This window comes from Danio aesculapii, chromosome 18, assembly GCF_903798145.1.
Source record: "Danio aesculapii chromosome 18, fDanAes4.1, whole genome shotgun sequence".
Classification (NCBI taxonomy): Eukaryota; Metazoa; Chordata; class Actinopteri; order Cypriniformes; family Danionidae; genus Danio; species Danio aesculapii.
The window spans coordinates 27896574-27915904 of NC_079452.1; the positions used below are offsets into that span (position 1 = coordinate 27896574).

Below are 19331 nucleotides of genomic sequence, written 5' to 3' on the forward strand. Positions count from 1 at the left end.
TATTTAATGACATTTCAATGACACATTCAGCTTGTACCACTGTAGTTGAGGTAAAGAAATATTAATGACGCTGTTATAACATTCATGACAATTCTAATGGCTTCATGACAATCATGTTTATGACAGATTTATGACAGATGTTGTCTTGGTAATGTCATGACCATGACTGTCATGATTATAATTGCTTCATGAATATTTTTTGCTCACTTTTTCAATAGAACAGACTGTATTTGTCATTTAAATATCTAATTAAAAGAGTCATTACTCTGTCAAATCATTTTAACAGTGTCATTAATATTTAATGACATTTAAATGACAAATTTAGCTTGTGACACTGTAGTCGAGTTCAAAAAATAATAATAATGCTGTTATAAAATTTATAACACATTTATAATAGTAATATGATAATCATGTTTATGACAGATTTATGACAAGTGTTGTTGTCTTGGTAATGTCAAGTCATCATCATTGTGATGTATTTGTTTGTCAAGCTGTCATAACACATAATGCAATTTTTGCATTTAAAATGTCATAACTGAGTGAATAACACTTAATAACAGTTGTTATAAGCATGCATAAAATCGCATTCACGTTCATGACATGATTATAAAGGTTTAATGACCTTCAAGTGAAGCGTTACCAAAGTGTGATTTGAGGAAAACCCCTGTGGTTAGAGACAAAAACCGTTCAGCAAGTCTTGACTGCTGATTATTAGTGTATTTCAGTCATGCCATTTACACACTCATGGCTGAATCTCATGCAAATCCGCCACATTTCAACCAAAATAATTTTATTTGCCTTTATTTGTCCTAAAAATTGTATTTATTATTTATTTTTTTACATTGATGCATTATTTTCAAAATAAAGCTCATCTCCTCCCAAAATGTCATTACCGTGGTATTTCCTGATGTTTTGAGTTTCATCGCTATGAAATATGCCAATAAATTACTAAACATAAATGCATTACAATTTAAATAATAAATCATTTCATACTTTGGTTATGGTAATGAGCATTTAATTTTATTATTTTTAATTGAGTTTTTTTCTTATTCAGTTCAAATTGTTCGGTAACTACTCTCATTACTCTAATACACACCATTTGACAATTCAATGATTTAATATGTAAATCCAAATAAATAAGCATACACATTTACTTTAATAAATCAAATTAAGTGCATTAATACTTTGATTTAAATAATATTTCATTGGTTTTTGCATTTTTTTATAACGATTTTGTTGTATTGTAACATTATCATCATAATTTCCATTACTGTGACACATCTATTTACATCTATTTCTATTGATCATAATCAAGTCGACCTCTGAAGAAATTCACATTACCATAATACAATTGGACATTAATTACTTCCTATTATCCAGTAGATGCTCTCATTATTGTTAAACAGTAAAACACAGCAATGATTTATTATCTAAATCATGAATAAATAAAATCTAAACATTTAATTTAATTAAATGTGCAATAAAATGTAAATGCATTTAAATAATCCATCATTATCATTATATTTTTGCACGAGGGCTAGTCCAAAAAATAAACGTCACAAAACTATAAATGGTGCTCAAAAAGATTTGGGACTTTTATTTCTCCCCCAAGTGTAATATCTTGTTTATTTTAGGGTGAAATGTGAACTTAACAGATTTTGTGAGATTCAACCAGTAGTCATTGTAACTCTCAGATAGGCGAGCTTGGGTAGTTTGGCCAGCTCTCATTTCCACATCACTTAAGAGTCAATAATAATAATAATAATAATAATAATAATAATTTTATACATAATAAAAAATGAACACCACCCATAATAGGTAAAGATACTAAAGTGTAAAACTAACTGTTAAAACATAAGCGAAATGCTTTGATGAGTCTCTGTTTTCCGGTGCCGTCAGTCAGCTTTGTGGAGCAGGTAGTGTGTGTTTGTTACCATTACTGAACCGTTCTCTGAGCTGAAAGGAGTCTTGAGGATGTTTGGGGCTGATGGGACGAGTCCTACAGCACGAGGGCAGTGCCGGCGCTGGTCGGGGTGGAGCTGGGAGACGGTGTGTGTTTCGGAGGAGCCAAATCCAGGAGAGCCCGAACCGTTCCTGCAACCTGAGGCAGACCTCGCTCCTCCAGAATGTGCAGAGGGAGACACAGCTGACTCTATGGCACACACACACACGCACGCACAAATACAAGCACACAGGGATGTACATGCACACACAGACATACACGGAATGCACGCATACACACACACACATGCATTTACGCATACACAAAAGCATGCACGCACAGTGATGCACACACACAGTGATGAACACACATGCACAAACACATGCATACGCGCACACACAGAGAAGCATGCATGCGCACAAACACACAGATGCACGCATGCAGGCACACACATATATATACACGTGGATGCATTATTGCACATACACAGATGTATGCACGCACACACACAGATGCATGCACACACACACATCCATGCACAAACAAACAAATGCATGCACACACGCATACACAACAAAGCATGCGCGCACACAAACAGATGCATGCACACACAAACACAAATGCATGCGCACACACACACAGCGAAGCATGCGCACACACAAACAGATGCATGCACACACAAACACAAATGCATGCACACACACATACATACACAGTGAAGCATGCGCACACAAACAGATGCATGCACACACAAACACAAATACATGCACACACACATACACAGCGAAGCATGCGTGCACACAAACAGATGCATGCACACACAAACAAATGCATGCACACACGCATACACAGCGAAGCATGCGCACACACAAACAGATGCATGCACACACAAACACAAATGCATGCACACACACAGCGAAGCATGCGCACACACAAACACAAATGCATGCACGCACACACACACACACACACACACACACACACACACACATGCGCGCATATGCGCATACACGCACACACAGACAAATCCACAGACACACACACACAAAGAGAGAGAGAGAGAGAGAGAGAGAGAGAGAGAGAGAGAGAGAGAGAGAGAGATGGGGATGGGGCAAATAAAATGGGGACAAAAAAGGAATGTCAATGAAGAAATCAAAAATATAACGTAATGCAACTTAAATTAATATAGTGGAGGAACTCAAGTAGAGAACAAAGCAGAACTAAAGAATGAAAGTAAAATCATGGGTTGTGGAAACTAAAGAAAGATGGTGGAAATGAGGAAAGACAGAAAAATAGTTCAAAAATTGGAACAAACTAACCACTAATTGATTGCTAGTTAGTAGTGATAGCTATTTAAAGTGCTTTGGGTTAGTAATGTGAACAAAGTCACGCACTTAAAGATCAAAATATGGCACGTAAATTACCCTGCAACATAACTGGCATTTTCAGAATAACTCTCCTGCTCACCAAGACCTTTATTATTTAATATTCAGCAAATATTAGAAATATTACAATGACAAATAACTAATGCATTTTAAAACTCTTAGCAACCACTCTAGAAACACCCTAGCAACCATCCATAACACACCACTCCATACAAACCTATTTGAGTAGTTCACCCAAAAAATCTTTCAAACTTGTTTTAAACCCTTAAACACAAAAGAAGATATTTTGAAGAATGCTGAAAACCTGTAAACATTGACTTTCATAGTATTTGTTTTTCTACTATAGATGTCAATGGTTACAGGTTTTCAGAATTCTTCAAAATATCTTCTTTTGTGATCAACAAAAGGAACTCATAAAGGATTGAAACCGAATAAATAGCAAGAAAATGATCATTTTTGTAAACTATTCTTTGTAAACGATCCTTTAAAGCTTATAAAATGACCCCAAACTTCCAGTCTAGGCTTTCAAACACCAACAAAGCTTATTTTGCATACTTTATCATTGTTATGTCAAACGTAATTTTATATTTTGGTGGAAACCATGTTAGATTGTTACAGAGTTTAAAAAACGATGTTAATTTGAAATCGAATCATTTGTAAAATTGTAACTAATAAAATTTAGTGTTACAGATAAATTTAGTGCATCCTTGAACTAAAAATATTATTAAAAATATGAAATAAAAATATATTATTAGTATTTTATTTTAAATGATATAAACAGAAATGTTTCTTCATTATCAAATCTGCATATTAAGAAGATCATGTGATGACAAAGACTATGGGCTCTATTTTAATGATCTAGGTGGAAAGTCTAAAGTGCATGACGCAAAAGCATTAAGGGCGTCTCTAAATCCACTTTTGCTATTTTAAGGATGGAAAAATACGGCTTGCGCCATGGTGTATGGTCTTGTGCTTATTCTCTTAATGAGTTCTGGGTGTGTTTTGAGTATAAAGCGCATTAAAGCAATCAGAGTCTCATCTCCCATTCCCTTTAAGAGTCAGTTGCGTCGCACCATGGATCATTTGCTATTTACATGGCGGACTTTGTATGTGGAAAAACTGAACACTTCACTAGCGAGAAAACAGTTAAACAGATCATCTGCAGCGTGAGGATTAAGAACGAGCCTCCTCTATTTGGCCTCTTTACTTTCTCTTTACTTTACTTTTACTCTTTACTTTACTCCTTTACTTTCGTGGAGTTAGGAAACGGTGTTGTACACTCCACTGAAGACATCCATTAGCCTACATATTTAATTTTTTAAGCGCAAAGATTTGTTTCTAAGCCGTTTCTAAATTCAGTTCTAATTTCCAGCAAACGAATAAATGAATGATGATAATAAAGTGTGGTCAAAAAACTGAGCTATATCCAAACACACGTCCTATTCTTATGCCCCATATGGTGATGCAGACGTCTCCAAAACACGACAGGTGGACAAATCTAAACTTTTTTTATTCAAGCAAATATAAATTAGCATATAATAAATAATAACTGATAATAATAATAACATTATACAAAAGCAAATTGTCATGAATAAACTGAAAAAGTCCCCCGAGATGACGCACAGAGGCAGTGGTTTTTAAATTTATGTAGAAAATAATCATTTTTGTAACATTTTAATCCTTTCATTTCTTTCATCTGTAAAGATATTTGTGTGTTGCTGTACATCCTGTGTGTATTAAGCAGTGTGTAAGCGTTTGGATCAGCATAGGCACATAACTAACGCACTCTGAGCTGGACTTTAAAGCAGCTTTCAGTTGGTCAATGATGTGGTCTATTTAAGTTCCTCAAAATAGCAACGAGCCAGCAATGCGCCTTAACACACCTCCTTCTCAGACCAGCACACCCATGAGTCCACAAAGTGGTGCAAATGAATTTGCCATTTAAACAAGGTGGCACAAAACGTGAAAATGCAGTGGTTTGAAAATAGCAACAAATCACGCCAAACGCGTCTCGCACCTTACTGCGAATGATAGGGCCCTATGTAATACGTAATGATGCTGAAAATTCAACTAACAATCAAAGGAATTAAATATTTTATGCAAAGTTATGATTAAACACTTTTAATTGTAGTAATATTTTACAATCTTTACGGTATTTTTGATTTGGTGAGTAGTAGAGGCTTCCAAAATGTGATCATTTTCCCCTTTTATTTTCAATACACCAGCCACGGGTTTAAACACACAACTAAACACGTCTACAGCACACTTGAGTTTCAGATTTTATTGTAGAAAAGCAGAAGACAGCAGTCAGACTGTAGGAAAATCAGGCATTATGGCACACAAATCTGACTGACACAAACACTCACACACACTCTATGTGAACCAGTGTTTTAGAAACACATTATACTGTATATTAATGATCAGCAGGCATGTAATAGTAGACCAGAACTGTTGTTTTAGAGAGTAACCTGTGTTTAAGACTGACAGCATGCGTGATAAATGTACAGGGTTTAGAGCGGTCAGCAAGTTTGAAAGTTTCTAGTTATTTTAAAGGGTTAGTTGAACCAAAAATTACAATTCTGATATTATTTGCACACACCAAACGTCATTTTAAATGTGTATGATTTGCATTCTGCACTATAAAGAGAGGCATTTAACTGGCAGTAGTCCTGGCTGCTTTTTTTCTTTTCATTAAAATGGGCTTTATTCATTAAACATGAGCAGAATTATACATGGAAAAAATATATATACATAAGTATTAAAGGGCACATAGTTTACCTCTTTTTTCTGATTTAATATGAATATTCTGGTTCTTCTGAGTGTGCCAGTTTAGGTTCAGTTTAAAACACAATTCAGATTTTTTTATTATAATGTGTTAAAAAGTGTCATGTTGGGGGCGTGTCCACAGTTCGCTGATTTAGGGGTGTGTTGCTTCACATGTAGATTAGTTTCGGCTTCCCGCCAATGTAACAAGGGGGCGGGGCCATGAGCTCACCCGCTCTGCGTTTGCAAGAGAGTCTGACAGGCAGACAGAGAGAACGAGCTGAAGTGAGAGGTACAGCATTCAGTCGTACATGTACGACTCAGACACAGACCGAGCAGAGAGTACAAAATCATGTGTCTTTGTACAGTTTTACAGCCAACTGTGTGCTAGTTTCAAGTGCCGAGCTTGTACACAGAAACTAATAACCACGCACACTGAATTAACTTTGATTGAGGCACCGGATGCCCCGCTCGAAGCTGCGACACGGCACACCAGACACTCTCTGTGGCGCGGCAGAAACATGAAGTGTCCCGAATCGTCGCGCCACGCATGTTTGAATTCTAAACATACGTTTCTGCAGCGGTCCGTGGCGCCCAGCCGTCGACTTGAGTGTACCCTGATAGAAACCGATGTTTAGAATTCTAAAACGCATGCTAGTTAAGATCACAGGGAGCTTCTGGGATTGCGAGAAATGCAAACGGCTGAAGTATAAGGTAGACTCGATGAGAAGTACACATGTTTGCAAACCTACCTATAGATACAACCAATAATTCTGATTAGAGCGATAATGTGGAGAATATTGCTCTTGAGCCCAATGAGCCTTGCATCTAAAAATAGAGCTAGGGTGTTCCTTTAGTGATATCGCTTCGACTCACGCTGAAAATGGCGGACGTGAATCAACAAACTGAGGATATGATGACGCGCCTGTCAATCAATATTGGTGGGTGGGGGGACCGCACTCCTACGTAAAGTTGCGGTCGGTTTGAAAACAGCTCCAATTGGTCCACCGTTTTTTATGTTGTTAAATTGACAAAAAAAAGCACTGGGTGTGTTTATTTCACCCCAATAAGACAGTCTATACACCATACATGCACATATGTCTGTCCAAACAGCTTGACAAGTAGATTTTTTACCATAGGTGCCCTTTAAGTGATCATTTTGACTATATAAAAGAATTAATAAAATATCATACTATTTGTATTTTTCTATATCATTAACACTGTCTGTATTATTTTATGATTATAATGACCTTTAAATCAATTAATCAGTCATGTCAAAATAAATCTGAATAATAATATTCATGCAATTAACAAAACAAACAAACCGATATATTAACTATTAGCTATGCGGTTTAGTTTAATTTTAAGTTTAATTTTTGTTAGCAAAGCAGACAAAAAATAATAATCCTGTGTCTATATTTTAGGCTAAATACATTATTAAATTGTATAAAAACAACATCACCTTTGTGATGAAACTGAAGAAATTCAGCACAACAATTTTGCTCTTGTGATACACCCATATATATAATTATATAATAAAAACAAACACATATTACTCGGGAAATTTCTTGCTTGCATTAACCTGAATTAAATGGCTCTGACAATCAAGAAAGGCGGCACGGTGGCTCAGCGATTAGCACTGTCACCTCACAGCTAGAAGGTCACTGGTTCGAGTCCCGGCAGGGTCAGTTGGCATTTCTTTTTTTTTTTTTTTTAAGGATTTATTTTTGGCCTTTTTCCTTTATTAGACAGGACAGTATAGAGACAGGAAGCGAAGTTGGAGAGAGAAAGGGGAGTAGGGTAGGGAAATGTCCTCAAGCCGGGGTTCAAACTCGGGACGCCCTGACGTGCTAATGCACCATATGTCGGCACGCTAACCACTAGGCTATTGCGCCGACCAGTTGGCATTTCTGTGTGCATGTTCTCCTCGTGTTGGCACGGGTTTCCTCTGGGTGCTCCGGTTTCCCCCACAGTCCAAAAACATGCGCTATAGATAAATTAAATAAAAATAGTCCGTAGTGTATGTGTGTGAATGAGTGTGTATGGATGTTTCCCAGTAATTGGGTTGCAGCTGGAAGGGAATCCGCTGCGTAAAACATATACTGGATAAGTTGGCGGTTCATTCCGCTGTGGCGACCCCTGATGAATAAAGGGACTAGGCCGAAGGAAAATGAATAAATGAATGACCCTTAAGATGTGTTACCATATTCAGGGCTTTTACACAGTTTGCAAAGTCAAATTTAAGTTTTTTTTCAGGTGTATTTTCAGACTTCTCCAGCACTTTAAATGCGTGGCAAATTACATATTTAAAGGGTCACGAAACACCAAAACTAATTTTTTAAGATGTTGACAGCCATATATATGTGCCACATTGCCGAACACACTAATAGGACACATATATTTCACTAACAAGTTGTTTTTGCGTCATTTCGAGCAAATTCATTCTTCTGGTTTAAAAAAAAATTAAGCCTCGTCACGGCAATGACATCATTGTGTAAATTGCAGCGTGGAGATTGGCTGTCTGTACCGACCGATACAAAGTGACGTCATTGAGTTTTCAGCATATCTGTTCACTAATTCACGAGAAAGACTTGGTTCGAACCAATCAGCGCACTCTATGGTTAATGAGATCCAACTTCATTAATATCCATGCTATAGCTTCATAGACTCCTTTTACCCATTACAGTGTTGCATTGTCACATTATATCAGATAATATTTAAGCAACAGTGAAATACTGCCATTTACTCTCTTAAAAGTCATTTTCTCATGCTTTAAATGTGTATTTCATGTGTCTTTCATCTCATTTCTATATCATTTATTTTTTATTTATATTGTAATTTCAAAAGGCGCTGGTAAAAAAGGACAGGCGGACCAGATCAAGCAACAGGCACATGCACAGAGTTTTCATTTTATGCTAAAGCAAATCTGTTGACTGTATTTTAATTTATTTAAATAGTACATAATTATTACCTATAGTAAGTTAAATTATTATGAAAGCAAAACAATTACATTTTCAAGCACTTTATTCAAAATCTAGAAAGGGGATTGAAGGGATTTCCACGAATCCTGAAAATTCAATAAATATTATAATATAATATAATATAATATAATATAATATAATATAATATAATATATCAACTTAAAAAATGATGGTGCTTTAAATCATCCTATTCACTCTATTAATATGAAAAAAGGCAGCTCGGACATTCTGCAAAATATGTTCTTTTTGCGTTTCCCTATAGAACGCAACTCATACACATTAGGAATGACATGCAGGCAAGTTAATGATATGTTTTGGCTGAACTATTGTGTTAACTGTGAAGTGGAAGACATGGACATACACACAGTATATATAAGGCACAGAGGGGTAAAAACAGGGGGAGATTATGTTTTGGCGTCCTCCACACTGTCTCATGTCCTTTTTTGAGGACGTCAGGGAGAATTAAATGAGCAAAACCCTCACAGGAGCCACATAGAGTTGAATCCACAGACTTTGGGAAATGTGCAGCAGAACTAACACATAATAAAGGGCTCGTTCGCGGAGCAGGCAGCTTGTTCTGTCGTCTTTTTTAAGGCTGAAGAGGCAAATACACCCATTTTTGTGCTTTGATTTTTGCTATGGAAATGTGCTCTCTGTCTATACACATATATAAACACGCAATTCACTAAGCCCCGCCTTATGGAGTCACTGACCAATCCTACCATAGAAATGGTCGCCGTCAAGTTTGTCTATTTCAGTTTGGAGCAAGTTTTCATTATGAATTTTTAAATGGCGAAAATATTTTGACCAAAAAGATGACGCAAAATCATTTATAATCTTACAAAAATCATATTTTAAATACATTTTGTTCACTGAACTTTCTATGCGCTGTAAAAATGTGGTTGTCTATTTCTAAACCCAAATTAAAAACCTTCCTGTTTGATCAAGCAAATAACATATAAATGTATTTTACTTCATCCAAAATCAAACAAAAAGAGCTTCAGGGGAAAATAATGTGTCGGTGCTCTTTGGAAAAGGGACTCATAAAGATAAACAGTAAAATCATAGGTCCAAGGCACTCAAAAAGATTACAAAAACCTTTATTAACATGTATTAACAGTATTTTGTACTTACTTTGAGTGCATTGGACATGATTTTGTATTTTATTTAAGATTTTACTGGCTTTTGATTATGTAAAAGCTTTTAATTTGTTTTTTGTCTTCATCTTATTCTTGTTGTTTGGTTTTTAGTCAACTTGGGTTGTTTTTAATTGACAATTTAAATAAATAAATTGACAATTTTATGCTGAATCAAACTTTCATTACATTAAACTGAGCTCAAACATCAAGTTAATCGTGTATTAGCCATGAAACGTGTTTTTATTTTCACTTACTAAAATGTGCTGATTACTTTTCTTTTAGATTATATTAGATTTAACTTCAAGTAAAAGTAATGTCATTTTTAATGTTAGCTGAAATTACTTGTAAAGTTAATATGACTGAACTACTGTTTCCAGCGTACGCATAAAACAAATTATGAATGATTTGTGATGCTGAAATTTAGAATAAAAAGGTACTATTGCTTGTCATATTACTTAAATGTATGATATATGAAAACAAAAAGCCATACAGGGATATTTTTGGCTTTTATCATTTGAATAAGCTCATTCAAATAGGTTTCTCCACACAGTCGATGCCTTTAACCCTTAATATTATGTTAAGATAATATCGTAGGAGGAGAAGTGTGTTTAACATTGATAAAATGCTTCTTAAGCAGCAAATCGGTATATTAGAAAGATTTCAGGAAGATCATGTGATCATGAGACTGGAGGAATAATGCTGACAATTCTTCACAGGAATAAATTAGGATTAAAACACAGTGCTCAGCATAAATGAGCACACCCCATTGTGAAAATGAACAGATTTTAGTGCATTTGAGCAAAACAGATTTATTAAATGAATATATTTATTAAAAAATAAATTTTGGTTACCAAACATCTTATAGAAAGATAAAGCATTTAAATTCATGCGAAATATTAAAAATAATAAATAATAAATATTATTAAATAAAATAAGAAATAATAATTTTTAAAAATTCAACAATTTTACTTTTATTTTTTGTTTTTCTTGAATTTTTCTCTTTTTTTATTTTTAATTAATATTGTTTCCTAACATATACACTCAGGTGTGCTAATTTTGGACATTAGCATAAGTTATTTTGTTTGATTAGCTCCAGATTTGGCCTCAGTACTGAATCATCTAATGCACAAATTTAACATTGTAAAGCTTCCTATATTATGAGAGATTTGTGAGGGGTGAACTCATATATGTTGAGCATTGTAAACAGAAATAGAAAACAGCTAATTAAAGAATAGTATTTCCCAATTTTACAGCTCTTACTGCGTTTTTGATCAAATAAATGTTGAGCATTTGAATAAAAACTGACCATAGTTCAATATATCTTTACATAAAAATGAACACATACCAACATTTTGCAAAAGTCCCTGTAATCATAAGCTACCTTCAATCAATCATTCCCACTTTGAGCACACTTTGTTAATTTATAAAGCTCAATATTTCCAAAAGGGGCGGAGCTAATCTAAGTATCAATAGACCCTTTTCACAAGACTGTTATGACGTGTTTAACGCTCATCAGCATCTTAAATCATTGAAAGTTTTTTTATTTATGAATATTTATATGTATTTATGCATGCATTATATCATCTTTGCATCAAATTACTAAAAACGAGTTACCGCTTATGCGAGGTGTTTATTAAGGCTGATTTATACTCAATGTGTTCGCTAGCTTGCTTGAGTGCGCATGGTGACTGATGTCATTGCAGTGTGTGTGGAGGTTCACTTTGGGTGCGCGTGACATGATTTCGGCTGGAGGAGCACACAACATTTTTGGTAGACTCAAGCGAACAGTTCGCATGGCGCCGCATTTGATTCAAGTTGAATATGAATCACTTTGAAGAGATTTTGTCTGAAACATGTGTGATCATAGGGATAAATAAGCTTATAAAAAGGGCAGGTTCTGTTGTGGGGTGTGTACTACCTACCATAGAACAGATTGCACATCATCGAATGCTCGACAAATTTGTCAGTATAATGAACCATGATAGTCATCCCCTTTTTGATACAGTCCAAGCGTGTGCAAGCTCTTTTAGTACAAGATTAATTCAACCCTGGTGTAACAGAGAAAGATACAGGAAGTCTTTTTTTCCAACAGTAATCAGATTGTATAACCAAAGTCATACGAGATGAATTGTGCTGAACTGAATTGGATATTAGATATGGACAAGTGTTTACTCGTCGAACTAAGGTGTGCAGTATGAAATGTAACTTTATTATTGTTTTTATATATATAAATATGTAACTAATTTATTTTTAGTATGGAGAGATCTGCTGTGACATGTGAATTTCCCTTTGGGGATTAATAAAGTCAAAAGTCAAAGTCAAGATAACCAGATGAACAATAATTATTGGCTAGAAATTGCAAAAGCAGTGGGAAAGGAGGAACGTTTTTTGTTAAGTTTAGAAAAAATTGAGGGATACGTTTGTTAAAACCAAAAAGAGAGGCCATGACAAAAGTGGAGACCCATGTGGTTTTAATAAACAATTACAGAATATCTTTTTCCCCCAGTCATAGGTTTTACACTAATGTATATATTACAATTTTGAATTAAAAAAAAATGTAAATAAAATTAAAGGGCACATAGTTTACCTCTTTTTTATGATTTAATAATAATATTATGGTTCTTCTGAGTGTGCCAGTTTAGGTTCAGTTTAAAACACAATTCAGATTTTTTTATTATAATGTGTTAAAAAGTGTCATGTTGGGGGCGTGTCCACAGTTCGCTGATTTATGGGTGTGTTGCTTCATATGTAGTTTAGTTTCGGCTTCCCGCCCAATGTAACAAGGGGGCGGGGCCATGAGCTCACCCGCTCTGCGTTTGCAAAAGAGTCTGACAGGCAGACTGAGAGGAGCTTGAGAGAGGAGCGTGAGAGGTTCAGCAATCAGTCGTACATGTACGACTCGGACACAGACCAAGCAGAGAGTACAAAATCATATGTGTCTTTGTACAGTTTTACAGCCAACTGTGTGCTAGTTTCAAGTGCCGAGCTTGTACACAGAAACTAATAACCACGCACACTGAATTAACTTTGACTGAGGCACCGGATGCGCCGCTCGAAACCGCGACACGGCACACCAGACACTCTCTGTGGCGCACCAGAAGCATGAAGTGTCCCGAATCGTTGCGCCACGCATTTTTGAATTCTAAACATATGTTTCTTCAGCGGTCCGCGACGCCCAGCCGTCGACTTGAGTGTACCCTGATAGAAACCGATGTTTAGAATTCTAAAACGCATGCTAGTTAAGATCACAGGGAGCTTCTGGGATCGCGAGAAATGCAAACGGCTGAAGTATAAGGTAGACTCAATGAGAAGTACACATGTTTGCAAACCTACCTAAAGATACAACCAATAATTCCGATTAGAGCGATAATGTGGAGAATATTGCTCTTGTGTTGAGCCCAATGAGCCTTGCATCTAAAAAGAGCTAGCGTGTTCCTTTAGTGATATCGCTTCGACTCACACTGAAAATGGCGGACGTGAATCAACAAACTGAGGATATGATGACGCGCCTGTCAATCAATATTGGTGGGTGGGGGGGACCGCTCTCCTACGTAAAGTTGCAGTCGGTTTGAAAAACTCTCTAATTGGTCCACCGTTTTTTATGTTGTTAAATTGAAAAAAAAAAGTACTGGGTGTGTTTATATCACCCCAATATGACGGTCTTTAAACCATACATGCACATATGGCTGTCTAAACAGCTTGAAATTTTTTACCATAGGTGCCCTTTAAGTTACAAATTATTTCTTTGATAACTGAAAAATATTTGAATCTATCGGTTTACAATACACTGATGCCCTGTTTTTCTAGGCTTTATTGGTGATAACGGTCAGGAATGTTGGACCATTATTGCCTTTTTAGCATACAAGTAAGGACACAAACTAGCCAGACAGTAATGTGTGAATTGTGGAGCGGGCTAAATAAAAAAACTGTCCCTATTGTAACGGTTGTAAACTTTAGAGTATTTACAGTAATTTACAATATTTACAGGGGCAGGCTAGGCGAAATACGGTAAATTCCAGTCATACGCTGCTTTTATGAATGGAGCGGTAGTTGTGAGAGGGAAGTGTGGCGTGCACGCCAGGCAGACAACGCGGATCAGACAATGTGGACAATCTATGGAAGGTCGGGCAGCGTCAATGGTTTTTGAGGTAAAGCCAGGTTTGAAGAATCATGTTATGTGATGTTTTAAGTGGGGTAATGCATGTAATCATGTGTATTAAAATAGGATGTGCAGTCGGAGATACCTGCAGCAGGTGTTTCTAATGCTGGGTGACAGCTATCGTAGCCGTGTCCAGATATGTGATCAATGATTGCGATACATGTTTGTTACATGCTGTGTATTTGTAATAGTATTGTGTACGTGTATTGTAAGGGCTGTCTTTGAGGTTTAAAAGGTTTGTGATGAATGTTGTATTTTAAATCTTTTATGCTTGGATATTGATGGTAGTGTAATAAGGGTCTTTTCTGGCTCTGTTTCAGGAGTTGGTTTATGTCACTGTTTTGAATTACTAAAGACTTTGGAGTATTGCATATTTGTACATTATCTAAGACTGGGGTATGCCCCAAATTAGCTTGAAAATATTGCACGTTTGCACCTGATATGAAAACCTAATTGTGATTATTCTGCTCACCTGCTACCAAAGTGTTTTTGTGTTATTAATAAAGGTTATTTAAGTGAAAGTCCTTTTTCTTTATTTTCTTTCTAACGAACTAGGGGTAACACTATTTTTTAGTAAGTGCACTTTTTTTGTTGCTTTTATTCTTTCCATAATAAAAATATATTTGTAGAGCAACCCATGTTCTGTCGTCGTTAATATTTTAATATTATTAATTAATATTTCATTAATATTTTAACTATAATAGTAGAACGGTCTGAGATATGAACACAGGCAAGTGATGCATCAAAGTTTGATTTGAAAAAAGTCTTGAATGGTTATAAAAATCTTTATAATCATTAAAATAATTTATAAAAATAATAAAAATAATTAGTTTAAAAATATTGAATGATAATAATCACATGACGTAGTTCCGGAAACTTCCTCCAATGTTTATCCGTCTGATTTTACGGTTGGTTTCTTTTGACTGTCCCCTGTCGTTTTAAAGAATATCACAACGGCGAACGTGTCAAGTACAAAAGCCTCGTCTGTTTCGTGAGGTGCGCGCGCAGTCAGTGATTGTTCGCAACGCGGTGCCAGGCAAACGTATAAATCATCCTTAATGCAGTGTCTAAGGGGCGGGAGAGTAATTTTAACATTACTGACTCTTCTGGCTGCTGTTTTCAGTCTCATACTATTTGTTTTTCCTTTTTCTGAAAGTCTTGATAACACAGGGGAATTTTTCTTTTATTATTATTTATTATTAGCAAATAGGATTGTAAATAAAATACTCTCCTATTCACTGCGCTCTAAGTTTACCCAACTATGCCGCCTTACGCCGCTGAGAAACCTGGAACTGTGAAAAGGGTCCATTGGGTGCACTTGGAGACACTAAAAATGTGCATAAACACTAGCTATCCTGTTAACCTCACAAACTGGAACGGTCTGAAGTGTGGTTTAAGCGCTTGGCACAAGGTGGCAGTAGATAGCACATAGCAGCGACATGATTGACAAGTAAAAAAGGGCAAATCCAGCCAGCTGGGAAGAAGGGGCGTGGCGAAGGTGAGGCGGAGCCAGAGAGAGCAAGGCTTCAACCAGCCTGAACACACAAACCAGCTCCCCTTCCAACACGTCGCCGGCCGAACACAAACTATCCTGAACACAAAGCCAAGAGCCGCAGGAGGAAGAAGATGGTCAAATAAAACACAACGAGGGTGTTGATGGGGTGTGACATGGTTTTAAATTAGAGGGGAATGAGGAGAGAGAGAGAAAGAGTTAGCGGTGTTAGCTTGGAAACAGCAAGAGATGTTAAAAAGCCTAGTTTAGAAGCAAACATGAAAGGTGCTTGATTCATTTTGTTAGAAATCTAAAAGAGTGTGAGATCGTGAACAAACCTGAGGAACTCCAATTCTGCGGCACGCCTCGAGGAAGTTCTCCACATTCCGTCGACACTTGGCCATTGTCAGTTTCGGCTGGAAAGGAAAGACAAAAACAAGTGATGCATTGCCATAAACATAAAACATGTAAATGTGGCTATTTACATTAACTTGTCAGGAGATGCTGTTATCCAAAGGGACTTACAAAGAATGACAAAAGAAGCACTTCAAATCAGTAATAAAAGATCCCATGACAAATCTAAAGGCCAGCTCACACTGCGATTTCTTATAATCCTGAACGATTGTAGCATGTCAAACTGCACAAACATGGCTTCCACGTCACACTGTAAGATCTCAGCTGTCAATGTCTGACTGAACGACAATAAAGACAATGTACCTGGAGTAGGGCTGCACGATTAATCGAAAAAAGACCCTACACACGATCTTAATTCAGCCTTTCTACGATTCAGCCGTTATATTTTTAAGATCAGAAGAGAAGCGTACAGGCGGACGCACAAGTCTTCACAGCAACATGGACAGCAATGAGCAACATGGACACCTCCAAATGACATTAACAGTGTCAAATACTGTGTAATTCACCCAAAAATGTCATTTCGGTCTTCATGTAATGATGTAGCCGCAGCTTCGAAATGACACGTGAGCTGACGCACTGTTTGTTTACTACCGAGAGGACACGTCACACGCGCGTATCCACCATTGATGTCTACTTTAGTGAACAGAACCTGCATAGGCTGTACATAACAGCTAATAAAGTTGTAAATAACACTCAGTTTTTGCATACAGCGATCGTTTGGGAGCCGCGCAGAAAGTTTGATTTGCATGTGTGTTTTTTTTCCCAAAGTGACAGCAGCCATGAGCCACACTCAGCAGTGCAGGTGAAACCGGCGTGCACATCATTTAAATGATCATATCAAGTTTTAGAGCTGATTTATGACAAGCACTTTTTCTTTCATAGCGAACACAAAGTGTTGTGCATGAAAATAAATGCTTACTTGATCAGTATAACTACTCTAGCCTATCTAAGCTCAACAGAGGCTGTACTTTCTTCGTCAGCTGAGGAAGTTTAACCTCCCAAAGGAGCTGTTGAAACAGTTCTACGCCTCCATCATTGAATCAGTCATCTGCACATCAATAACTGTCTGCTTTAGCTCAGCTACTAAATACGACCTCCAAAGACTACGTCGAATAGTTCGGACTGCTGAGCGAATCACTGGTACAACCCTTCCTACTCCCCAAGAACTGTACTTATCCAGAGAGAGCAGAAGGGCTGCCAAAAGCACTCAGGACCCCTCACACCCAGCACACTGCCTCTTTGAACTTTTACCTTCTGGTCGACGCTACAGAGCACTGCGCACCAGAACAGCCCGACACAGAAACAGTTTCTTCCCTCAGGCAATCCATCTCATGAACACTTGATAATAATTGTGGAACCAGCATCACTACTTGCTATACACTTTTATACACATATACACTTATTTAACAACACACTTTACATGCCAATTTGCACATAACAGCTGCTCATATAACGTTGTATATAGTAATAAACATGTACATACACTTGTCAATCTGTAGATTTGCACTCACTACTTCTATTTTTTTTTTAAATATATTTATTATCTGTTGTTTGTCCTGTCTCTGTAATCCTGTTGCACTGTAGAAGCTCTGTCACCAAAACAAATTCCTCGTATGTGTGAACATACCTGGCAATAAAGCTCTTTCTGATTCTGATTCTAATGCTGAACATAATGCAAGAGGGAATCTGATAATGACAAATGTCTCATTTTACCAGTGAAAAAATGGTCTAATAATGTCAATGACAAATGACAGGCACATGTCTCAAGCATAATAATTCAACTTCAGAATTATGAATAGTTGCATTCTGATGCCATCACTGTACTGTGAATTAACAAACAGGACAAATTTAAAGGCTATTCAAGTCCATCATTCAATGTCTATACAAAATTGAGCATTTTAACCAACAGTAGACCTACACATAGGGCTAATATTATTATTGTTGTTTTACTACATGTTTTAGACATAACAATAATAACAGCCTTCTCATATTAATCTTTATTTTACATCTACAGAATCGTGAGAAAATTGTTATCTTCATTTTAAGCAAAAAATTCATGATTCTCATTTTAGCCAGAATCGTGCCGTTCCAACCTGGAGTTTGACGTCATCTACCTGTGACACCTTCACTATCCCGCGTTCTGAAATGATTCCTCACAGCAAATGTAAACAATCTGTATCGGCAATTTTGCACACAGCGTGTCTCAATAATAAAAGCAGGAAGATTAAAACTGTTTAGACATTTCCCCGCTGTTATTTGAATTGTCGCATGGATTGCGTCATCAGATTTGGTGCTCCTATTGGTTCTTGCATTGACGCTCATCGCAGCTGTTGTCATACTGCAGGAAAGTGTCTAAACATTTCATCGGAAGAAAAATCTGATTGCAACAGGCATTAAGCGGCTGTCTGTGAATATGTTAAACCAACGATCAAAGATCACAGATTTTAGCCTAGGATTTCAGGCATCTTTTAGGATTTTCTAAATTTGTCTCAGATGACAAAATTGTGGCTGAAATCTCACAGTGTGAGCAGGTCTTACGTTATTTTAGCAGGTTGTTTTTATATATTATTATTGAGTCCTAAAAAAAGTGTTTTTATTGAAGCGTCTGGTTCATATTGAGATGAAAGAGTGTGCTTCCTACAGGTGGTTTGTCAAGCCCACTCACCTGTGTGAACCACACTCAGAATTGCACAATATTTTCCAGAAATAGTTTATAAGAAAGTATCTGGTGCGTATAAAGAGCAAAGAGTGTTTCCTACAGGTGGTTTGTCAAGCCCACTAACCTGTACTATACACTCAGAATTGCACAATGTTTTCTAGATATATAGTGCTTATAAGAAATTGCCTGGTGTGTATGGAGAGGAAAGAGTGCGTTTTCTATAGGTGGTTTGTCAAGCCCACTAACCTGTACTATACACTCAGAATCGCACAATGTTTTACAGAAATATAGTGTTTATAAGAAAGTGTCTGGTGCGTATGTAAAGGAAAGAGTGCATTTTCTACAGGTGGTTTGTCAAGCCTACTAACCTGTACTATACACTCAGAATTGCATGATG

At 36.6% G+C, this 19331-nt stretch overlaps 1 protein-coding gene across 2 annotated transcripts in view; it reads right to left on the reverse strand.

Annotated features, from left to right (window-relative positions):
- Positions 1-808: 808 nt before the first annotated feature.
- Positions 809-19331, reverse strand: part of lrch3 (leucine-rich repeats and calponin homology (CH) domain containing 3) — an 81943-nt gene continuing 63420 nt past the window's right edge. The window contains exons 19-20 of one of the 2 annotated variants that reach the window (XM_056478199.1): positions 16200-16277; positions 809-2152 (exon numbers count right to left, since the gene is read on the reverse strand). In XM_056478199.1, the coding sequence (XP_056334174.1) occupies positions 2000-2152; positions 16200-16277 (231 nt within the window). In that variant the 3' untranslated portion in view covers positions 809-1999. Of the gene's footprint in view, positions 2153-15133; positions 15961-16199; positions 16278-19331 lie in introns of those variants that run through there. The other variant, XM_056478198.1, reaches the window with a different exon arrangement.